Below are 25770 nucleotides of genomic sequence, written 5' to 3'. Positions count from 1 at the left end.
ACTGGGTATTATTATTGGCCTTGTTTCAGGGCGGAGCTCAGCATGCTTTGCAATTGTTCATTTCTACATATACATTTATATTTAGTTAGTTTAGCAGACGCTCTTATCACACGATAGTGCTATCAGACTTTTGATACCAATACAGGGTGAAAGAGGGGGTCACAAAATGTGAACAACTATTTTTTTTAAATGGTATAGAAAAAAATTTGTATTTTGAAAATACAAATTACAGTATTTTGACAATACAAATTACAGTATTTTGAAAATATCACTACACACACACACACACACACACACACACACACAGCTTATACAGTGCCTAGTGAAAGCCTACACACCCCTTGCACAGTCTTAATTAGATCTTAAAAGGGAAGAAATTCGATTTTTTTTCTCGATTGATGTCCACAACCTACTTCACATTTTCAATGTGAAATAAAAATTATAGAACATTTTCCATATTTTGATTGCGTACACTGTGAATTTGACAGTAGCTCACAGGTATCTCAACGGCAAGTAAATGTCTGTATTTCATATTACAGTTGTCACGCCCTGGCTCGGGGGACTCTCGTATGTTGAGCCAGGGTGTTAGTTTCTATGTTTTGTTGTGGGTCTAGGTATTGTATTTCTTTGTTTGAGTGACTCCCAATCAGAGGTAACGAGTGTCAGCTGTTGGCTCGTTGTCTCTGATTGGGAGCCATATTTAACTATCTGTCTTTCACGTTGTGTTTGTGGTTTCTTGTTCATTTCGGTTTGTGTTAAACTGTAGACGTCACGTTATCGTTTATTGTTTTGATCGTGTGATCAGTAAATAAAAGATATGTTCACCTTCAACGCTGCGCCTTGGTCTCCCTCCTTAAGCGATCGTGACAACAGTACACTTACTGTAATATCATACGGTATTAAAGAAAGTACTGTGTAATGACACACAGTACAATACCGTACCAAATAGGTGAAGTATTTAGACATTACAATACAGTGGGGAAAAAAAGTATTTAGTCAGCCACCAATTGTGCAAGTTCTCCCACTTAAAAAGATGAGAGAGAACTTGAATTTTCATCATAGGTACACGTCAACTATGACAGACAAATTGAGAATTTTTTTTCCAGAAAATCACATTGTAGGATTTTTAATGAATTTATTTGCAAATTATGGTGGAAAATAAGTATTTGGTCACCTACAAACAAGCAAGATTTCTGGCTCTCACAGACCTGTAACTTCTTCTTTAAGAGGCTCCTCTGTCCTCCACTCGTTACCTGTATTAATGGCACCTGTTTGAACTTGTTACCAGTATAAAAGACACCTGTCCACAACCTCAAACAGTCACACTCCAAACTCCACTATGGCCAAGACCAAAGAGCTGTCAAAGGACACCAGAAACAAAATTGTAGACCTGCACCAGGCTGGGAAGACTGAATCTGAAATAGGTAAGCAGCTTGGTTTGAAGAAATCAACTGTGGGAGCAATTATTAGGAAATGGAAGACATACAAGACCACTGATAATCTCCCTCGATCTGGGGCTCCACGCAAGATCTCACCCCCGTGGGGGTCAAAATGATCACAAGAACGGTGAGCAAATATCCCAGAACCACACGGGGGACCTAGTGAATGACCTGCAGAGAGCTGGGACCAAAGTAACAAAGCCTACCATCAGTAACACACTACGCGCCAGGGACTCAAATCCTGCAGTGCCAGACGTGTCCCACTGCTTAAGCCAGTACATGTCCAGGCCCGTCTGAAGTTTGCTAGAGTGCACAGAAGAGGATTGGGAGAATGTCATATGGTCAGATGAAACCAAAATATAACTTTTTGGTAAAAACTCAACTCGTCGTGTTTGGAGGACAAAGAATGCTGAGTTGCATCCAAAGAACAGCATACCTACTGTGAAGCATGGGGGTGGGAAACATCATGCTTTGGGGCTGTTTTTTCTGCAAAGGGACCAGGACGACTGATCCGTGTAAAGGAAAGAATGAATGGGGCCATGTATCATGAGATTTTGAGTGAAAACCTCCTTCCATCAGCAAGGGCATTGAAGATGAAACGTGGCTGGGTCTTTCAGCATGACAATGATCCCAAACACACCGCCCGGGCAACGAAGGAGTGGCTTCGTAAGAAGCATTTCAAGGTCCTGGAGTGGCCTAGCCAGTCTCCAGATCTCAACCCCATAGAAAATATTTGGAGGGAGTTGAAAGTCCGTGTTGCCCAGCGACAGCCCCAAAACATCACTGCTCTAGAGGAGATCTGCATGGAGGAATGGGCCAAAATACCAGCAACAGTGTGTGAAAACCTTGTGAAGACGTACAGAAAACGTTTGACCTGTGTCATTGCCAACAAAGGGTATATAACAAAGTATTGAGAAACTTTTGTTATTGACCAAATACTTATTTTCCACCATAATTTGCAAATAAATTCATTAAAAATCCTACAATGTGATTTTCTTGATTTTTTTTTCTCATTTTGTCTGTCATAGTTGACGTGTACCTATGATGAAAATTACAGGCCTCTCTCATCTTTTTAAGTGGGAGAAGTTGCACAATTGGTGGCTGACTAAATACTTTTTTTCCCCACTGTATATATTAATGAATATTCAGTGTTTTATATCACTTGCACTTCTAGAGGCCTTCCAGAGTGGCAGTAACTACAGGACACACCATAATGGCTTTCCTAGGTGTTGAGTGTTCCTGAATGGTCTAATCTCAGTCCTGATTTAAATCTACTTGAAAATCTGGGATTGAATATTGCTGTCATGACTCCCAAACAAATGTAATGAGCTTGAGCAATTTTGACAAAAACAATGGATAAATGTTGCCCTAAAGAGTTGTGCAAATTTGGTAAAATCGTATTCAAAATGATTCAGCTCTGTAATGGCTGCCAAAGGTGCTTCCACCAAGTATTAACTCTGGGGTGTGAAGACATATGCAATCAAGACCTCTTTCATTATCTTATTTGTAATTAATTTGGAGATGTTTTATACTTTTTCTCTCACTTTGAAAATGTGGAGTAGGTTGTGTAAATCAACAAAAAAAAATCTAATTCATTCCCTTTTTAGATTGAATTTTAAAGGCAGCAAAATGTGAAGACCGTGCAAGGGGTGTGTAGACTTTCACTAGCGACTGAATGTTAACTCTTAGACGTTAAGTCCCCTATATAAGGGACTTTGAGCGGTTCTGGACTGGTTCCAACCGATATTTCTGTGTACAGCACGCTCTTTGAACGGCACAACATCAATTGCCTTAAACTACCTAAAAGTGCTGCTTGTCCCAATACTTATGCGCTAATGCAATCGGATATTTGCATAGGGAGCGACACATTTTCTGGCCTATCCGGACAAAGGAACGATTTCCTGTACTTGTGAAGTCTAGCAGATGCAACAATAGTAGTTTAATCTCGCAGTGATGTTCTCAGGGGGATTTATAGCTCTCAACAGATTTACTTTTCAAATAAATGTATGGAATTGAAAGACAGATGGACGAAATCGTGCTTAAGGTTGTAACCAGTCTGCACACATTTGAATGCTGTCTCTGTACCGCTCAGTGGACTTTTAGGAGAAAAGTCTCTCTGTCGTCAGTTATATGAAATAATGCCAATATTGTGCTGTCACTAAGTATGATCATATTATTTTACAGTTATAAGAAAGGTGAAATCGTATAGTAAGTCATTTATAATTTGATTGTTACTATATTTAGAAAGCATTTAAATCAGTTCAAGCCCTATTGCCCCACTTTTGTTGAATAGGAAAAATTATCTGATATGCTTTTTCATATTTTCATAATATTTGTACAATGTACTTGAGCTTGTGTCCTCAAAAGTGAGTACACCTCAGCAATTTATAACTATTTTGACCAGAAAGGTGAGTTCCAGATCTTTCTAAAACTATGCAACATTACCAGTTGTTGTTTATGGCCATCTAATGGAAAATAATTACATTTTGGCATGTCTTTTTTACCCCCTTTTTCATGATTACGATCTTGTCTCATCACTGCAACTCACCTCAGGAGAGGCAAAGGTCGAGTCATGCGTCCTCCGAAACATGACCCGCTAAGCCATGCTTCTTAACAACCGCTTGCTTAACCCATAAGGCAGCTGCACCAATGTGTCAGAGAAAACACTGTTCAACATACGACCAAAGTCAGCCTGCAGGTGCCCAGCCTGCCACATGGAGTTGCTAGAGCACAATGAGCCAAGTAAAGCCCCGCCGGCCAAACCCTCCTCTAACCCGGACGACGCTGGGCCAATACGACATGCACCACCCTATGGGGCTCCCAGTCACGGCCGGTTGTGACATAGCCCGGGATCGAACCCCAGGCTGTAGTGATGGCGCAACACTGCGATGCAGTGCCTTAGACCGCTGCGCCACTCGGGAGGCCACATTTGGGTATGTCTATTTGGCGAAAATCTAAATTTTGCCGTATCATTCAAGAGGGTTTACACCTATCCAGGCGATCTGAGATCTGGCATACGTCTGCAATGTAGTCAGCCTGGAATGTGACCATAGTTTAGGATCATGGCGGAGTCTTCTCTCTAGCATTTTAGATATTGATCTCCATACTATGTATACTATGATAGATATCAATAGGGCTATTATAGCATAGTGATTGACTGTTGTTTATTGAGAATAGCTCTTTACAATGGTCTGAGGTGATACTAAAGAACTGTAATGACAGTGGTTCCATCCCAAATGGCACCATATTCCCTATATAGTGCACTACTTTTGATCAGAGCCCTATGGGTCCTATATAGGGCACTATATAGGGAATAGGGTACCATTTGGGACACAGATTTATTCAGTTGATGTGTTTACCTACAACCAGAACACAATGCCAATTTCTCGGTTGATTAAAACCCATAAATAAAACCGTAGTCTAAATTGTGAGGATTATTATTTTCTAGCTAAAGAGAGAAAACAGGCGTTTGGTGAAAAATAATGACATACATTTTGACACTGACAAACAAACTCCCTCTGCCTGTATTATTTCAGTAAAACTAATTTACTCCTGGCCTAGATTTCCAATTTCTTCATCATTCTATTTTGACGGAAACAGACTTCCTGAATAACATAATGCATTATAATAACAACGTAACGTAATCACAGAGAGAAGGAGAGAAAGAGACAGAGAGAGAAATAGACAGAGGGAGAGACAGAGGGAGCGGGAGAGAGAGAGAGAGAAGGAGAGAGAGAGAGAGAGAGAGAGAGAGAGACAGAGAAGGAGAGAGAGAGAGAGAGAGAGAGAGAAATAGACAGAGGGAGAGACAGAGGGAGCGGGAGAGAGAGAGAGAGAAGGAGAGAGAGAGAGAGAGAGACAGAGAAGGAGAGAGAGAGAGAGAGAGAGACAGAGAAGGAGAGAGAGAGATACGAGAGAGCGAGAGTGACGTACATAACACAGCTTGTTGTTCTGTTATGGAGGATTATATTCACACACACACACACACACACACACACACACACACACACACACACACACACACACACACACACACACACACACACACACACACACACACACACACACACACACACACACACACACACACAGGGCCTCAGGCCTACTGGGTAGCATGTGTTCATTAAAGCAGACCTGTTCCACTGGGCCTCTCCAGGATAACACAACCCCCTTTGAGGTCGTGGTGATTGCAGGCAGGCAGGCTCTGGCATTTGGTCGGACACAATAAACATGTTCCTGATGGTAATCAGTCCCACAGGGGGTGATCAGTCAGCGGATGGATGGAGACCGTGGAGGGATAGAGGTCCTGTGGTCTTCATAGACCCCCAGTCCAATCCTGTCAATATCAATGAGTTTTAGAGTGTATTAAAAGAGATCGCACTGTATCGAAATACATTCAGATCAAGTTTTTGTCGCCTTCTCTCGTTCCTTCTTTCCCTCTACCCTAATGTGAATGTGTATTCCTCTTATTCCACTCTCCTCTTTCACTCTCTCACCCCTTTTTACCCATTCCCCTCTCTCCCGTATTCCTCGGTCTCCACTCCTCACTGCACCAGTCCCTGTGTGCCCCTCTTTCGCCCCATGTTCCATCCATCCAAGAATGAGTAATCGGGTTTGCTTCACCGTGGTAACCACGCTCTATTTTAAGGAGGCGATACATAATTAAGACAGACTGGACCTGGAGGGAGAGAGTCACAGGAGAGAGAGAGGATGTGTGTGCGTGTGTGTGTGCGTGTGTGTGTGTGTGTTTGTGTGTGTGTGCATGTGCGCTTATGTGTGTCCTGTTTGAAAAAACGATTCAAATTTCTACACATTCACTTCATTGCATGTGTTAATATTATGTTGTATGTCCGATGTTTGTATGCCGTTGTAATGATATCATTTATCGTAGAAGAAGGTAAGCTATTTACTTTTCATAGGTTGTGTAACGATCCCGGCAGTCTGAGTCGGGTCCTGTCTGGTGACTAGTTTTTCTGTTCGTGATCTCCAGTTTCCCGAGGGTTCGGGAACGCTCCGGGGAGCTCTCTTGATTTCCGCACCTGCATCCCATCAGCAATCTGCACACCTGGTCCTGATCATCACCCTTCTTAGGCTCTGGCCTAACATCCAGTCCCTGCCGGATCGTTAGCCATGAACAGTAGGTTTACCAGAGTATCAGTCTTAGAGCCTAGCGTTAGTTTTGTTGTTTTTGCACCGTGTTGGTTTGTTGCTTACTTACCCCCGTTTTGTTCCATCTGCAGTCACCCGTCCGGAACCTTCATCCAACCTCTGCCTGGTGGTCGGCGGCTGCCGACCCAGGATGGGATCAACCACTGCACCCCCAACAACTAATCAACGCCGCCCGCTCTGTTCCCTGGATTATTCAGCATCACTCTTGAATTTGTAATAAACACTCACCTTCGTTTCAACTTACCTTGTCCTGGTCTGCTTCTGGGTTCTGGCTTAGCAACTCGTGACAGAACGATCCGGCCAGTAATGAACCCAGCGGACCTGGACTCTGTTCGCCATGCCATTACCCATCAGGAGAAGATGTTGGGCCATCATAGCACGGTACTACAGGAGATCGCGTTGTCAGTTCGGAACCTTTCTACCGGTCTGACGGAGGTCCAGAACCAACGCAAGTTTCCGGTGGAGGATCCACTACCGGTTTCACCCATCTCGCCTGCCGCTTCTGGAGCTGTGTCCTTCCGTGAGCCCAAGGTTCCGACGCGGATAGATATGAGGGGGAGCTGGGAAGATGCCGTTCCTTCCTTATGCAGTGTGGATTAGTGTTCGATCTACAGCCCTACTCTTATGCCACAGACAAGGCTAGGATAGCCTTTGTGATTGCGTTGCTGCGTGGTCGAGCGCTGGAGTGGGCTTCAGCCGTTTGGGAACGACAAGACCCTGCATGGCTTCATACCAGGGGTTCACGGCCGAGATGAGGAAGCTCTTCGACCATTCCGTCCGAGGGAGGGACGCAGCTAGGCGCCTGTTTTCGCTTCACCAAGGAACTCGCAGCGTGGCCGACTTCGTGATCGAGTTCAAGACGTTGGCTGTGGAGAGTGGGTGGAACGAGGAGTCTCTGCAAGCGGCCTTTTACCAGGGTCTGTCGGAGCAGCTCAAGGATGAGTTGATCTCCTATCCGGAGCCTAGTGACCTGGACAGCTTGGTAGCCTTGTCTATTCGGGTGGATAATCGAGTCCGAGAGCGAAGGAGGGAGAAGCAATGGGGTCCGTCCAATCGATCAGCTTCTCAGTTCCCAGTCGGGTCGGGTGGTGGACCAGAACACGTCGATCATTCTCCACCACAAAGGATTAGTGGAGAGGTCCTCTCTCCCGATTCTGAACCCATGCAAGTGGGGCGGCACGGGTTAACCAAGGAGGAGCGTCAACATAGACGTAAGACCAACTGCTGCCTCTACTGTGGTAGCTCGGGACATTACATCTCCACTTGTTCCCGGCGGTCGTCAACTGCCCGGCTCGCTAAAGTTGGGAGGACTTTTAGCGAGCCAGTTTCAACCTCTCAGTACCTCTGTCAGACCCCGTTTCCCGGCTACCCTTGTGAACAGGAATCAGAGCTTAGCGATTAACGCTTTTATCGATTCAGGTGCCGATGGAAGCTTTCTTGATGCCGAGTTGGTGGAACAGCTGGGGCTTTCCAAGGAGCAATTGCCGGAAGCCATTGAAGCGACCACTCTGAACGGCAGTAGTCTGGCACGTATCACGATGAGGACTGAACCGGTTAAGATGCGGTTGTCGGGGAATCATTCTGAGATGATTTCATTCTTCATTCTGCCGTCTTCCCATGTTCCTCTGGTCCTTGGATACCCCTGGCTGAAGGAACACAATCCCACGTTCGATTGGGTGACGGGCAAGGTAACGAGTTGGAGCCTTGATTGTCATGCTAACTGTCTCAAGACTGCCTGCCCCCATTCGGTTCCCAGTCAGGTGATTGAGGCTAAACCCCCAGATTTGTCCCTGGTTCCCGAGACATATCACGATTTGGGGGAAGTTTTCAGTAAGCAGAAGGCTCTGTCACTCCCTCCCCACCGACCATATGATTGTGCCATCAACCTGTTCCCTGGAGCTGTCTACCCCAAGGGAAGGTTATACAGTATCTCCCGACCTGAACGTGAGGCTTTGGAGACCTACATCAAGGAGTCCCTAGCTGCTGGTCTCGTTAGTCCCTCGTCATCACCCCCTGGGGGCAGGATTCTTCTTTGTGGGTAAGAAGGATGGCTCTCTTCGACCGTGTATTGATTATCGGGGGTTGAATGACATCACGGTCAAGAACAAGTATCCCCTGCCCTTGATGAGTTCTGCCTTCGACTCCTTACAGGGTGCTACGGTGTTCACCAAGCTAGACCCACGCAATGCGTATCACATGGTCCGGATCAGAGAGGGGGGACGAGTGGTTGACGGGTTTCAATACACCGATGGGTCACTTCGAGTATCAGGTGATGCCGTTTGGACTGACCAATGCTCCAGCGGTATTCCAGAGTATGGTGAACGACGTCCTGAGAGATATGATCGGTCTCTTTGTGTTTGTTTACCTGGATGACATTCTGATCTTCTCGAAGGAACCTTCCGACCACGTCCAGCATGTCCGGCAGGTTCTGCAGCGATTGTTGGAGAATCGCCTGTTCGTGAAGGCCGAGAAGTGCGAGTTTCACGCCCACACGACATCCTTTCGGGTACATCATCTCCAGGGGAGAGATTAGGATGGACCAGGAGAAGGTTAGAGCGGTTCTGGAATGGGCCCAGCCCGGTACGAGATTGCAGCTCCAGAGATTTTTGGGGTTTGCGAATTTCTACCGCAGATTCATCCGGGATTACAGCCGTGTGGCCGCTCCGTTAACTGCCTTGACTTCCAGTATCAGGACCTTCAAGTGGAATCCGGAGGCGGATCGAGCGTTTCTGGATTTGAAGAGGCGATTCACCAACGCACCGATTCTCTCTCAACCGGACACGCCCGTCAGTTCGTCGTTGAAGTGGGACGCGTCTGATGTGGGAGTTGGCGCCATCCTGTCGCAGCGATGCTCCACGGACAGTAAACTCCATCCCTGCGCCTACTACTCGTCGCGCTTTCGCCTGCGGAGAGGAATTACGATGTGGGTAACCGGGAGCTTCGCGGTGAAACTTGCCTTGGAGGAGTGGCGCCACTGGTTGGAGGGGCGGAGCAACCGTTTATTGTCTGGACTGACCACAAGAATCTTGCTTACGTGCAATCGGCTAAACGTCTCAACTCCCGCCAGGCCAGGTGGCGTTGTTTTTCGGACGATTCAAGTTTTCCCTGACGTTCCGACCTGGATCTAAGAACGGCAAGGCGGACGCCTTGTCCCGGATGTTCTCCAAGACGGAGGAGAGTGGGTCCAAGACCGAGACAATTCTCCCCGGAACTGCGTCGTGGGAGCAGTTATGTGGAAGATTGAGGAGGAGGTGCTGGCGGCCCTTCGGACTCAGCCCGGTCCCGGTAACGGTCCACCCGGTCGGTTGTTTGTGCCTGAGTCGGTTCGTCCTGCTGTCCTCAAATGGTCCCACGCCAGCAAGATGGCTTGTCACCCTGGCGTGGCTCGGACAATGGCGTTTCTTCGCAGACGCTTTTTGGTGGCCTGCCATGGCCGAGGATACTCGGGGTTTTGTTGCTGCCTGTCCAGTGTGTGCGCAGAATAAGAGTACCAATCGGCCCAGCTCTGGACTACTTCACCCCCTTCCTATTCCCCGGCGACCTTGGTCGCATCTGGCCCTGGACTTCGTCACTGGGTTGCCCGCTTCTGAGGGGAACACGGTCGTTCTGACTATCGTGGACAGATTCAGCAAGTTCGCCCACTTTGTGCCAATTGCCAAGCTTCCCTCTGCCTCGGAGACGTCCGAGATCCTGGTTAGGAGGTTTTCAGGGTCCACGGTTTGCCCAGTGATATCGTTTCCGACCGTGGCCCTCAGTTTACCTCTGCGGTCTGGAAGTCCTTCTGTTTGGCCATTGGAGCTACAGTCAGTCTCACATCTGGTTTTCACCCCCAATCCAATGGTCAGGCGGAGAGAGCCAACCAGAAGATGGAATCCACGCTACGCTGTCTGGTCTCTTCCAACCCCACCTCCTGGGTCTCTCAGTTGCCTTGGGTTGAGTATGCCCACAATACTCTCCCTACATCTGCCACTGGGATGTCTCCCTTCCAGTGCCTGTATGGCTACCAACCTCCCCTGTTCCCTTCTCAGGAGAAGGAGCTCTCAGTGCCTTCTGTTCAGGCCCATATTCGCCGTTGCCACCGGACCTGGCATCGGGCCAGAAAGGCACTCCTTAGAGTTTCGGACCGGTATCAGCTCCAGGCGATCGTCGCGCGGATCCCCGCTCCCACCTATACCATCGGAGATAGGGTTTGGTTGGCCACACGGGATCTTCCGTTACGGACTGAGTCTAGGAAGTTGTTACCGAAGTTCATTGGTCCGTTTGTGGTGGAGAAGGTGATCAATCCAGTGGCAGTTCGACTCAAACTACCGAGGACGCTCAGAGTCCATCCCACCTTTCATGTCTCCTGCCTCAAGCCTGTCTTCCTCAGTCCTCTGTTGCCTCCTCCGCCTCCTCCTCCTCCTCCTCGGATGATCGGAGGTGGTCCTGCCTACACGGTGCGTCGCATCATGGATTCCAGACGGCGGGGCCGGGGTTTCCAGTATCTCGTGGACTGGGAGGGGTATGGTCCTGAAGAGAGGAGTTGGATTCCGCGGCGACAGGTCCTAGATGCTGACCTCATCAGTGACTTCTACCGCCTCCATCCTGGCGCTCCGGGAGTCCGCCCGGTGGCGTCTGGCCGGAGGGGGGTACTGTAACGATCCCGGCAGTCTGAGTCGGGTCCTGTCTGGTGACTAGTTTTTCTGTTCGTGATCTCCAGTTTCCCGAGGGTTCGGGAACGCTCCGGGGAGCTCTCTTGATTTCCGCACCTGCATCCCATCAGCAATCTGCACACCTGGTCCTGATCATCACCCTTCTTAGGCTCTGGCCTAACATCCAGTCCCTGCCGGATCGTTAGCCATGAACAGTAGGTTTACCAGAGTATCAGTCTTAGAGCCTAGCGTTAGTTTTGTTGTTTTTGCACCGTGTTGGTTTGTTGCTTACTTACCCCCGCTTTTGTTCCATCTGCAGTCACCCGTCCGGAACCTTCATCCAACCTCTGCCTGGTGGTCGGCGGCTGCCGACCCAGGATGGGATCAACCACTGCACCCCCAACAACTAATCAACGCCGCCCGCTCTGTTCCCTGGATTATTCAGCATCACTCTTGAATTTGTAATAAACACTCACCTTCGTTTCAACTTACCTTGTCCTGGTCTGCTTCTGGGTTCTGGCTTAGCAACTCGTGACAGGTTGCATAACACCAAAATGCATGTGGAGTTAATATTCGAGGACCTACAAACGCGCACACACACGCGCACACACACACACACACACACACACACATACACATACACTCACACACACACACAGGTGTGAAGGTGCTGAAGGATATCCCACCTGCTTGGTGCCTGCAGGTGATGGCTAATGAGCTCACCCTTCAGATTCCTCTGCAGGAGAGCTATGTGTGTGTTTGTGTGTGTTTGTGTGTGTTTGTGTGTGTGCACACGTGTCTGCGTGTTAATCTCTCTCCTCCACTCCCTTCACACACATCTCCCCACTACTTATATGGATCAGAGTCCTTTTTCTCCACTTTGTCGTGCGAATCAAAAGATATTCCAAGGACACTCACAGCTTCTGACACAATGTGCTTGTTGATTAGATATGAGCTGGTCCTAAAGCGATTGAAGATTGAAGCGATTGAAGATGCATGAGGCTCTCTCTCATGCATATCCCACCCCCCTTCTCTCTCTCTGTCTCTCTCTCTCCCACTCCCTCTCCATCTTACTGCAGGATCTCCACTGACTCGCATTCTCCCAAGCTGCAGATCCGGAGCCACAGCTACCTGCGGGCGGTGAGTGAGGTTTCCATCAATAGAAGCCTGGACAGCTTGGACCCAGCAGGGCTGCTGGCCTCGCCCAAATTCCGCTCGCGAAACGAGAGCTACATGAGAGCCATGAGCACCATCAGCCAGGTTGGTGCCCCTAGGGGCGCATACCTCCCCCCTGTCCCATCCCCTAACTGTCTCCTGTCTTTACTTACTCCCAACGGTAGCAGAGGGGAGGAAACAACCCAAATCAACCATTGAAAAAGCCCAAATCAAGTCCAAACCAACCCCAAACCAAAACCAATCCAAACCCAAACCAGCCCCAAATCAATCATCAAACAACCATCCAGCAACCATCCCATCTGAGCGGCTAATTAAACCAAACCATCTCCAAACATTTGGGTGTTGTTTTCTTCAGGTCTGATGATCAGAGTGAAATTCAAAGCACTAATTAGACTAGAGGAAATACAGCCCGCCCTTTCCCTGATCCCCCATCATCCTGTCTGTCTGTCTGTAGACTCCAATGACATACATAGAGAAATATTCCAATTAGGCTTTCTCATTAGAGCTGAAACAGGACTGCTTTCATTTTCAACAGCCAGGACTGCACATGGACTGCAGGATTGTCCGGAGTACTGGAGGCTGGTAATGGGAGAATGGCTCATTGTAATGGCTGGATGGAATAAACAGAATGGTACCAAACATATGGAAGGAAGCCATGTGTTTGATGTGTTTGATACCGTTCCATTCACTTAATTCTAGCCACCACTGGTCCTTAGCAGATCAGCTAATTCCTATTGCTCTGTATCGTGTAATACAACATACATTGTTTCCTGCTAGCATACAATACAACAGTACAACAGATGGTTAATTCTCATAGCACACCTTGGAAAACGAGCATGATGTATGTCTCTCGCCACAGTAATGCTTCACAGACGTTGTTTAAAAGCAATTACAGCTGTGTACACCGGTGGCACGCTTGATAAAGTAGGCCTTATGCATTTGCTCATATATCCTTGTGTTACAGAGCTAAGCAAACAAGTATTCTGAAACACCCAAAGTGGTTCTTCAATCTGAATATTTGTGATTTAAGAGAGCGTTGTGAAAACACTTTGTGGGGTTTCAGTGCATGTCAAACGCTCCATCAAATCACACACAAAAACATTTTTATTTGCAGACTCTCTCATACAATTGTCTTGTAATCAATAGGCAATTGTAACCTGTAACACACCTCGTTCAACCTCCTCAGGACTTTAAAAGGCCCCACAAACCGCCGACCCAGCTTCCGGCAGGGCAGGCGGAGGGGCAGGTTTCTGGTCGAGAGCCAGACCCAATCTCCCGGTGCGAACACCGGTCCCTCACTGCGGTGGAGATCGGCGCTCGTCTTCTGTTGACGGATGGCCCGCTGCAGATGGCAGCGTTCCACATCTCCTCCGAGCGCCGCACCCACTCATCCACCGCAGGGGCCTCGATCTGGCTCTGATGGCAAGGTGCCAGAGCCGGCTGGTATCCTAAAACACACTGGAACGGAGTTAGTTTGGTGGAGGAGTGGCGGAGAGAGTTCTGTGCCATCTCGGCCCAGGGAACATACCTCGCCCACTCCTCCGGCCGGCCCTGACAATATGACCTCAGAAACCTACCCACATCCTGGTTCACACGTTCGACCTGCCCATTGCTCTCCGGGTGGTACCCCGAGGTAAGGCTAACCGAAACCCCCAAGCGCTCCATGAAAGCTCTCCAGACTCTGGAGGTAAATTGGGGGCCTCGATCAGACACTATATCCTCGGGTACCCCGTAATGCCGGAAGACGTGGGTGAATAGTGCCTCAGCGGTCTGTAGGGCAGTAGGGAGACCCGGCATGGGAAGCAGACGACAGGCCTTCGAGAACCGATCCACAACGACCAGGATGGTGGTATTCCCCTGTGAGGGGGGAAGGTCTGTAACAAAATCCACCGAGAGGTGAGACCAGGGTCGTTGTGGAACGGGCAGGGGTTGTAACTTTCCCCTGGGCAAGTGTCTGGGCGCCTTACACTGGGCACACACCGAGCAGGAGGAGACATAAACCCTCACCCCAAAATGAGAAAAGGGTGTTGAGCCCCCTCAAGCCAATGCCTCCACACCTTTAGGGCCTGTACCACGGCTAACAGCTCCCTGTCCCCTACGTCATAATTTCGCTCCGCCGGACTGAGCTTTTTCGAGTAAAAGGCACAGGGGCGGAGTTTAGGTGGCGTGCTGGACCGTTGCGAGAGAACGGCTCCGATACCGGCTTCTGACGCGTCCACCTCCACTTGGAATGGTAAAGCGGGATCCGGGTGCACCAGCACCGGCGCCGAAGTAAACAGGTCCTTCAGTCTCCCAAAAGCCCTGTCCGCTTCAACTGACCACCGCAAGCGCACCGGACCCCCCTTCAGAAGGGACGTGATGGGAGCTGCCACCTGTCCAAAACCCCGGATAAACCTCCGGTAGTAATTCGCAAAGCCCAAGAACTACTGCACCTCTTTAACTGTGGTTGGGGTTTGCCAATTACGCACGGCTGACACACGGTCAACCTCCATCTTCACCCCTGACGCAGACAACTGATAACCCAAAAAGGAGACCGACTCCTGGAAAAACAGACATTTCTCTGCCTTGACATACAGGTCGTGCTCCAACAGTCTCCTCAATACTCGGCGCACCAGGGCTACATGCTCGGCTCGGGTAGAACTGTACACCAGAATATCGTCTATATACACGACCACCCCCTGTCCCTGCATGTCCCGGAAAATCTCATCTACAAAGGATTGGAAGACTGACGGAGCATTCATTAAACCGTATGGCATGACGAGATACTCGTAATGACCCGAGGTGGTACTAAATGCTGTCTTCCATTCATCGCCCCTCCCTAATGCGCACCAAGTTGTAGGCGCTCCTGAGGTCCAATTTTGTGAAGAACCTTGCCCCGTGTAATGACTCCGTCATAGTCGCAATCAGAGGGAGTGGATAACTGTATTTTACAGTAATCTGATTGAGACCACGGTAATCAATACACGGGCGCAAACCTCCATCTTTCTTCTTCACAAAAAAGAAGCTCGAGGACGCGGGGGAAGTGGAGGGCCGTATGTATCCCTGTCTCAGAGACTCAGCTATGTATGTCTCCATAGCTCTCTTCTCCTCTTGCGACAACGGATACACATGGCTCCGCGGGAGCGCAGCTCCTGCCTGGAGATCTATCGCACAATCTCCCTGTCTATGAGGTGGAAATCGACTGCCAGATCCTCATACTCGGGGGGAATGTGCAATGCGGGCACTTGGTTTGGACTCTCCACCGAGGTCGCCCCCACGGAAACACCCAGACATCGCCCCCCACACTGGGCAGACCACCCCTTAAGAGCCCTCTCTCGCCACGAAATAGTGGGATCATGAGTAATCAACCAGGGAAGCCCCAGCACCACCGGATACGCAGGAGAGTCAATCAGATATAGCTGAATCGTCTCCTCATGACCCCCCTGCGTCTCCATCCTAAGTGGCGCTGTGACCTCCCTAATCAACCCCGATCCCAACGGACGGCTATCTAGGGCATGTACAGGGAAGGGATCTTTAACAGGAAGGAGAGGAATCCCTAACTCTTTACAAAACTTACGATCTACAAAATTCCCAGCCGCGCCTGAATCTACTAGCGCCTTTTGCTGGGAACGAGGTGCAACCTGTAAAAAACAAACAGGTATGGTTATGTGCACGACAGAGAGCTCTGGGTAAGTGGGGCGCCTACTCACCAGGAAGGACTCTCCAGCGCGTGGCCTGCCGTCTCGTCCCTCAGGAGACCCTCCCCAGCACCTGGCCGCGGTGTGTCCTCCACGGCAACAGTTGGTGCAGGGGACGGCCCCCCTCGAACTCCCTCTCCTCCGTTCTCTAGCGCCAGCCCCCCCGAGCTCCATGGGACTCGACTCGGAGGTGCTGGAGGGTGGAATGGGCGACCCCCCCCCCAGGGCGTCCACGGGTGGCCAGCAGGGTGTCTAGGCGAATTGCCATGTCCACCAGTTGGTCAAAGGTGAGAGTGGTGTCCCTGCATGCCAACTCTCTACGGACGTCCTCCCTGAGGCTGCAGCGAAAGTGGTCAATGAGGGCCCGCTCATTCCACCCTGCATCAGCCGCTAGAGTCCGGAACTCCAGTGCAAAATCTTGGGTACTCCTCATCCCCTGCCGGAGGTAGAACAGACGCTCCCGAGAATTCCGCATATGTGATAGTAGCGGCGTCTATCCTCCTCCATTCGGCGTTGGCCCATTCCAACGCCTTGCCGGTGAGACAGGAGATGAGGGCGGAAACGCTCTCGTATCCCGAGGGCACCGGGTGTACTGTGGCTAGGTAAAGTTCGACTTGTAGAAGGAAACCCTGACACCCGGCAGCGGTACCATCATACGCCCTCGGGAGCGAGAGCCGAATCCCACTGGGTTCCGGAAGTTGAACAGGCGGACTGGCTGTTGGCGATGGTGCGATGGGTGGATGCGTGGGAGCCCCACCGGTCTCCCATCTACGGAGGGTCTCCACCACCCCCTCGAGAGAGTTCCCAATCCAGCTGATCTTTTGATCCTGTCCGCGAAGGCGCTCCTCGATTGCCTCAACAGATGAGGCTGCTCCTGCTGATTCCATGGTGGTGTGTAATTCTGTCAAGGCTGAGCATAGATGTGGTGCAGAAATCAAGCGCAGGACAACAGAGGCTCTTCAACAGTCTTTAGTGAGGATCAAACAATACAAAAAGACTCACGGCAAAATCCCAGCCGGAGGGCAAGCGAAACAATTACGCACACAGGAAACAGTGCGTAACCCAAACTGCGCACACAGTGCGGACACTCTCTCCAAACAAAACAGAACGAGAGAGAACAAACTGACGCCTAGCTGACACGAAACAATTACACACAACAAATGACAAAACCTAAGAGAACTTATAGGGCACATAATCAACACTAACAAAGAACAGGTGTACAAACAGACCAAACCAAACGAACATCGAAACATAGAACGGTGGCAGCTAGTACTCCGGAGACGACGACCGCCGAAGCCTGCCCGAACAAGGAGGAGAAGCAGCCTCGGCCGAAACCGTGACAACAATTCAATGATTAAGAAATGCAAATTATTTATAGCCTAAATATTGATTGATAATAAGGGCCTGTGGAGAATATTCTTTGTGGAATTCCACCTTCGTTTTTTCAATGCTTTATTTGGACAGATTAGAAACAGAGAAGGACTGAAAGTGGGACAGGTGGAAGCAGGAATTGAACCCCTGACCTCTTGGGTAGTAAGATGGTACATTTCATTGGAATTTCATTGAAATGTTACACACTCAACCACACAGCCACACTGTATTTTTTTTTTAAAAATTCTGGGGTGAATTGAAATGGACAAAAAACAACAACATGTACTTAATCAAAATGAATGCAAGGTAATTTAAATGATTTGTTAATTTCACTTTATAAAAAAATGTAAGAATAAATCCAACTTAATATGTTGCTCAAAATGTAAGTATATTTTATGAGGGTAACCAAAAATTTAAAATTGAGTGATTGAACTCATTGGGAGTCTGGTTTTAATCTCCTTGCACTTCCTATCTTGCCACGTGGCTCTGTTTTTAAAGGATTATGGGTAATTATAATGTTTTACACAATGTTGTGTGCATGTTTGAAGAAAGACAAGTATACTTCTATATTAATATTAAGCAGTTTGTTGCACCATGAGATGTAATGGATCATGATGAACAGATATCAAAACCGTCAGGAAAATGACGTTCAATGATGAGATGACCCATTCCCACATTTCCAATTTCTGATGGTAGCGGCAAATACAGTATCCTGCAATGCTTGTTCTAAAACCTCTAGTTAATGTTGGTGGATTGAGCACTGTGCTCAGCAATGCCTGCCAAAATGGGTTAAACTGGCAAATTATCAGATACATAAATCAATTTTAAACATTCAAATATTCCAGAAACACCATAATAGTATTAAGAAGCTTAGAGAGAGGAAACAACACCAAAAGAGAAGGTATCTAATTCTGCACTAAACAGAACTCGAAACACCAAAACAATGTTTTCAACCTTTTCCAGTAGGGATCCCAGTCCCTGGCAAGTTGTTACTCAACACTTGATTAAGTGGTGTTACAACACACCATGTAATGTTTCAAAACATTTCAGGATGAGGTGTTTCAATACTCCAGCAAAGTTAAGGTTTCGTCTCCTTCAAGTTGGTGGCTCAGTTGCCACTAGTTTTGGTGTTACAAAGCACTTAATTCTAACAATGTATCCCAGAAATAAGATGTTACAGTGTGTGTGATGGAGAGTGAGTACTGGTCCTGTCCTCACTTATTTGGAGTGACAGGAGGATGGGGGCATCTCTGGCTGGAGCTCCAGCGATGTGGCCCTCCAGGGGCCTCCAGGGGCCCACAGGGAGAGGCACAGAGCCCTCAGGCATCCTAGCCTCCCTCCCTGCTCCAGCCTCTCCAGATCCAGCCCAGCTCATACACGCACACGCGCACACGCACACACACACACACACACTAGGGATGTTAACGGTTAATTGGTTAGCTGCCGAAAATTCATTTGACCTGTCATGCTTATCAGGCTATAGGTTAATTTGCATAATTTTGTGGAATGAAATTGGCATGTGGGTATTTTCGTTAGTCGTCATGCATTTGATTTATCACACGCTCACAGCAACAGACCCTAGTTTGAGAAGCAGAATAGCCTACCACCTGTCAGATATTGCGAGAGCAGATCCTCAAAAAGCCTGTAGGCTACTGGAGTGAAACCTGCTTTTGTAAGCCCAGTCATTGCGCAACAAATTCTAAATGTAATCGTGTGTTAAAAACTTTGGTGGCCATGATTAGAAAGGAGCTTTGCAATGTGAGTTTGAGGCAGTATAACGGTAGCTAACACACTTTTGTACATTGCACTGTTCCATACATTTGACCTTATTTTAGCGCACCAAAAATGTAATACTTCCAGGTCAACTGTAATATGAATACCATTGTAAAGCACAATTTCTCCCCTTTCCAGGAAAATCAATGATGAGACCTTCATGCTGCTCGTCACTGTATGATTGAAGAAAGCAATGGAGCTCCGCCGGGTCTTTTTAAAATGGCGGGTGGGGAAGCGAAAGCTACTGCGTCATAGTGAAAGGGGGAGATATGTCGTGTGGGGAACCAGCTTTTTTCACCCGATTTGTCCAACTTATCACCTCTAAAATGTAAATAAAACACTATAAAGAGTTTATATAATGTCTCATTACATACCTATTTGAAGGTTTGTGTCGAATTTGAATACGATCTCTAGGGCGGCGCTAAATTTATCTTCACAATTAAACTGTGGGTGTCACGGTTTTTGAGAGTCATGATGGCTCGCAGTGATTATGCAAAACATTTACAATTGATTGAATTAACTATTGATGCACTCACGAGTAATTAACTTTACACTCACCATTGATAATTTCTTGTTTTTAATCTGCGAGAGAAGAGCTACACCTGGTGGAAAGAGGCTGTACGGCACAGAATGTCCACTTTAATGTACAGCGTCTGGGGGGTCAGTTTTTTCAACTTTTCTCCAATACTGTTGGACCATTACCATGTCAATCAACGCTGAATCGAAACTTAGTTCACACCCTAGATTTTGATGCCAACACAGTCGCTACAGTCCCATTAGTTTTCATTGCAGCCTCGTTTGAATGCCGCGGTTGCCCACATATGTACGGAACGGAGTTAGCTACCGTTAATTGTTTGAAACCTGAACGTTTTACTTTACTTCAAATAATGAGGCATGTCTTACCTTGCTTCAAAGTAGCCTTGCGAAAATCCATCCATAGAAACGTGGAGGCAATTATTTTATATAGACTTCCTCATGCCATTAACCAGCATTTCTCTCCTGTCCTATAGGTTTTCATATTAACTTTATTTCGTTGTTGAGAAGCCAAAGGCACAATCCTAGTCATATTAGCAACCCATCATAGTAGTTGCTATTATATTCCCCCCCTTTCTAAGTTTCTAACAGAGATTTTCATCTCTGTCACATATGGAACTGCTCGCATGAGGTGCGCAGTTTATAACTGTTTTCCGCTAATTGCATTTGGGCAAATGTTTGAAAATGACGTTTCATAAGCTGCTTCATTACAGGTGTTGCATGTTTCAATTAAGCTCAATTAAGCTCTTAATGAAAAATGTTCGGTCCTTGTATGCATGCATAGTATCAGAGAGGAAGAGGCGAAGCGAGAGGTTTCACTGGGCTTATTTTGGGCCTAAGCTTGTCGCCTGCCTTCCCGCCTTGGGACGACTCCCATTGTTAGGGCAGAAACATAAGCAACTCATCATTATATACAGATCTCTGATAGTATTTTCTGTTGGTCACATCATTTTACTGTTATGAAAAAATTTAACTGTTTGTTGACCGGTTAATGAGGGTCAGTTATTCGGCAGCAAAATTGACCGAAATGTGCATCTTTAACACACACAGTATTGTTTAACTAACCTTGTGGGGACACACTCAAAATCCTAATTTCCCTAACCTTACCCTAACCCAAACCCTTACCCTAACCCTCACCCTAACCTTAACCCCAAAACCTAACCTTAACCATAAACCTAACCCTAACTGCTAAACTTAACCTTTAACCCTTAATCCTAATTTTAACCCTTACACTAATTCTAACCTTAACCCTAAACCCCCAGAAATAGCCTTTTTCCTTGTGGGGGCCGACAAAATGTCCCCAGTTGGTCCCCAACATTTTTTTTACCATGTCCACACACACACACACACACACAAAAACATGTCTACACACACACACACACACACACACACACACACACACACACACACACACACACACACAGGCCTTTAGTGTGAGGCAGGCAGCATGGGAACCAACTGTCAGCCACAGTGACTTCTACAAAAAGCCCAGCCAGACTGCAGCATACGGGAAGAGAATGGGAAAGCACTCAGGCTCCTGTGTCTGTGTCTGTCTGTGTGTGTGTGTGTGCGCGCGCACTGTAATAAAAAGGGAAAAAAAAGATGTTGCAATAGGATTGGGACTTTGCTCAACAAAATAGCATTAAAGTTGATTCAACGTAAAATTGTAAGGCAACAGCTGTAATATTATTGTGAGTTTGCTCAACATTTTGGCTTATAGCTGAACAAACATTCTCAAGTTGAATTGTGTGTTCACTCAACTTTGAACTTTAGGTTGAGTGAACATACAATTCAACCTGAAAATGTATTCTACCTTATTTGCTTATTTCCCAGTGTACCTTGCCTTTATAGTGAATTGTAGATACCACACATGACTGTATTTGTTAGTGACAGACACATGGTTGTTGTATTCAACAGCTTTCAATCATATAGCCTTCACGAAGTGAGTGTCTAAGTGAATATGTCATCTTTAATAATGTAACTCTTAATGACATTACATATTATAAGGCCTTTCTTTGTTGGCTTAGTTACACCCTAATGCAGTGGTACAAAACTCCTGGTTTACAGGTCACATCAAGCCTGCAAGTCACATTATGCTGGCTTGCAAAGTGATGTGTAATTACTATTGAAATCCAGCCAGAGTGGGGATATCCAACAATTAGAACTTTGTAGGAGACATTGAATTTTGAGACTACCCCATAAACATATTTTTACATTTTAGTAGACACACTTATCCAGAGCGACTAACAGGAGCAATTGGGGTTAAGTGCCTCACTCAAGAGCACATTGACAGATTTATTTCTTCACCTAGTCATCTTAGGGATTCAAACCAGCAACCTTTCGGTTACTGGCCCAATGCTGTTAACCGCTAGGCTACCTGACGCCCTATAACTGCAGCAGCCATCTCAGTATCTCAGATTGGATTAATTTAGAAAAATGCATGTTGTTTGTGTAGCATAAGATAAATCAACCAACCAAAGTACATGCAAAAACACAGGTACTGAAACAAATAATTAAGAAAATCAACCTGCAATAGAGCATGCTGGGAAATATGATAATGATGGTAGTGGTTTTTAATGGTTTTGAGCAAGCATGAATTTGTAAATTTACTCAACAAGCTTGTTCAAATTCAACTCGCATAATAACGCTGACTAAGCCATTGGTTAAGTTTGCTTTTTTACAATGCAGATGCACTTGAGCATGCATGCGTATGCGTCACTGAGAGATTGTGAGTGTGTCTTAGACAGTGTGTATGTGTGGTCACACCATAGCCTTAGACTGAATGACAGAAGGCCCAGAAGACTCATAGCTCTAATAGCTCTTTTCCTATCTATGAAATTATATATTTACCACCACACAAGCTTTCTTCCTATCTATCACATTGTATATCGACCACACATGTTCTGCAGCCCTCTCTCTCCAATCACATGCCCCCAATCCAACATATTTGTCTCAAGCACCCAGGCACAGTCTTCCTCCCTCCTCTCCTTCATATCCTGCTAAACCCCCAGTCACAATTCTCCCAAGTACCCAACATCTCCCATACACCCTTTTTTCTCCTCCTTCCATGCAAGTCTATTAGGCTAGAAGAATAACAGAATAACACCTTAGAGACTTTTGGTTTCTGTGGAGTCCTGTAGTGGACTATGAAGACAATACAACCACTACACACCCTTTCCCTTAGCTTAGTTCTCCAATGTTGCGACACTTATTTTGACGAGTTGTGAATCTTCCCTCCTGTAGACATGGAGAAACACACACACTTCCTATGTGTTTTGCCAACACACCCCTAAAGCACTGCACTTGGATGGCCCGTGAACTTTTACCCCACAACTTTCCTCCCCTCTGCACTAAGTACTTTTTCGGATTGTATTGTACATTACTTTGTGTCTTTTGGATTCTTCAAAATCCCTGAATATACTTTAAACTCTTGTATACAAGGCTCCACTCTGGTGAAGTGTGGGGCGTCATGCTAGCGTAGGTCTCTCTAACCTGTGTTTCCCGTTTGCCCCCCCCTTGGGCCGGTCTGTATGTGGTGTGTGCACGCGCGTGTGTGTGTGTGTGTGTGTGTGTGTGTGTGTGTGTTGCCCCCTGCAGGTGAGCGAGGTGGAGGTAAACGGGCAGATCGAGGCAGTGTGTGAGTCCGTCTTCAGTGAGATGGAGTCCCAGGCGGTGGATGCCCTGGACCTCCCAATGTCAGGCTGCTTCCGTATGCGCAGCCATAGCTACGTCCGTGCCATCGAGAAGGGTTCCTGCTCCCAAGACGAGGAGGACAGGGGCATGGTGGGGGGCAACATGAGGGCTATCTCACCCCCTCGGACCACCACCACCGTTAGGACGATCCAGAGCAGCACAGGTCAGTCACACACACACACACACACACACACACACACACACACACACACACACACACACACTGGACACACACTATGGGCCAAAGCGATACGGCTAAAACTTTAGCTACCTAGCAGTACAACTCCGACTCTAGGTACAACACATACAGTATTGAAACCATGCATACGTACAGTATGTGTCCATATTTGCATATGTAATATTTACAATATACAGTGGGGTCTGGAATTATTGGATCCCTTGATAAAGATGAGCAAAAAATATGCCAAAAAAATAGAGAAATTATATAATTTGATACTAATACAATTGCTCATGTATTATACATAGACATGTATATAATGTATTATGTAAGTACTACTGTACTGCTAATGTAAAGGGACATTAATTGTAAATACACTGACTGCTTAGTCCATACAGTACATCTTTAATACTGTAGAAAGCTCAGTGGTGGGCAGAGGAGTTGTGATTGCAAAGGGCTCACACGCACACACACACACACACACACACACACACCCCTGAGCCTCAGAACATCTCGTTATAAATATTAGATCCCCTCTGTGCAGAACTGTCTGTATCTCTACTGGGCCTACCTTTAAGAGATTGTTCCTGCTGATCGAAGTCTGTATTCGGCCCTTATTTCAGCGCTCTGCCTCTCGTCCAGTAAAGCATTGAACTAGAACATTAGTGAATGGGCTGCATGTAGTATTGATGTTGAGTGGTGTTGGCATTCCGAGTTTACTTCCATAAAAATTCACCATCTTCTCTGACTTGCATTGTAGCCATGCTGAGTCAGAGCTTGAGCGCATTAATCTCTCTCTCCCCCTCCCACCCTTCTCTTCCCTCTCACTCTTTCCATCTCCTTCTCCCCCGTCCCCCTCTCTCTCTCTCTCTCTCTCTTTGTTTAATTATCCCGATTAAAAGGCAGTTCTTTCTTCCACCCAGCCAACGAGGTTACAGTCAGCTAATTAAAACTATTTAGCGCAAATTGTAAGGATGGCAAAACCTGTTCAGTCAAGTTAAAGGCAATCCTCGGGATTCAGAGCAAACATTCATTTAGTGCCATTTAAAATTCTGCTCTGTTGATTCCCGTTTCCCTCCCAAGGCAGCGGAGGATAACAATGTATTTTACTCTCCCTTCTATTGAAGTCAGTGGGAAGTGTATGAGGTAAGGTCATCTGGAGATTCGCCACGTGTTTGTATAAAATAAACACACAATTATAAGGCGGTGAAGGCCGGAGGAGGCATTTGATGTTTGCGTTTCTTGTTTGGGTAATATTGATCTCTGTGAGGAGAGATTTGTGATAGAGGGCAGCGCCTCCCAGACTCTAGTAGGTTGCATCCCAAATGGCACCCTATTCCCTACATAGTGCCCTGCATTACTTTTGAGTAGTGCACTATATAGGGAATAAGGTGCCATTCGGGAACACAGAGCTCTAGTCACAGAGGAAGAGGAGGCGAGGGGGAACAGAGAATAATGGACATCATTCATCACATCAAGTGCTTTTGGCACAAACTCTACTGCTGGTGGGCTAGGCCAGACGTCTGGGCTGGTCTGGTCTGGGAGCAGGAGACAGATAAAACATTTTCAAATACAGGTGGAGATGTAATTTTGCTTGTCATGCAGACACAAACACACACACACACTTATGTGCACACACACACACACACATTTGTGTGTGCACACACACAGACATACACATTATTTAGTTTCAGTTTTAGTGTTAGGGACAGAAAGCATGCGTGGGAGGCTAGGAGCCATTGGTGTTGTATAGTTTTGTGTGTTTTTGGGGATGTCACTTCTTGCAACTGGAGGGCAGTAATACCTAAGGTGATGGGTCAGGTCATAGGTTATCTTAGGTTTTAAGTCAATCTCAATGTGACTTGGATTTAAAAGGAAAAACGTTGAGACTGGTTCAACAAATGCAATGCTTTTTATCTTTAGTAGTACGTATGAAGAATCAAGTTAGCTACCCAGACGATTTTTCCCTGTTAGCTACTGAAAGCTAGTGATAGTGATGAACAAGCTAGGCATATCTGAAACATCGCCATCTCCTGGCTGCTTTTACCCGCCAGATTCAACAGCTTGAAAACCCCCCAACAGCTTGAAAACTCTCCCAAAAGCTTGAAAACCTCCCCAACAGCTTGAAA

At 47.0% G+C, this 25770-nt stretch overlaps 1 protein-coding gene across 3 annotated transcripts in view; it reads left to right on the top strand.

Annotated features, from left to right (window-relative positions):
- Positions 1–25770, top strand: part of dlgap1b (discs, large (Drosophila) homolog-associated protein 1b) — a 287295-nt gene that overhangs the window by 166376 nt on the left and 95149 nt on the right. For 2 of the 3 annotated variants that reach the window (XM_041881100.2, XM_041881103.2), the window contains exons 5-6: positions 12319–12499; positions 23368–23626. In XM_041881100.2, the coding sequence (XP_041737034.2) occupies positions 12319–12499; positions 23368–23626 (440 nt within the window). The remainder of the gene's footprint in view (positions 1–12318; positions 12500–23367; positions 23627–25770) is intronic. The other variant, XM_041881102.2, reaches the window with a different exon arrangement.

Source organism: Coregonus clupeaformis, chromosome 7 (assembly GCF_020615455.1).
Source record: "Coregonus clupeaformis isolate EN_2021a chromosome 7, ASM2061545v1, whole genome shotgun sequence".
In the NCBI taxonomy this organism is placed as follows: domain Eukaryota; kingdom Metazoa; phylum Chordata; class Actinopteri; order Salmoniformes; family Salmonidae; genus Coregonus; species Coregonus clupeaformis.
The sequence above is the reverse complement of the archived record's forward strand: the minus strand, read 5'-3'. Positions and strand labels throughout refer to the sequence as shown.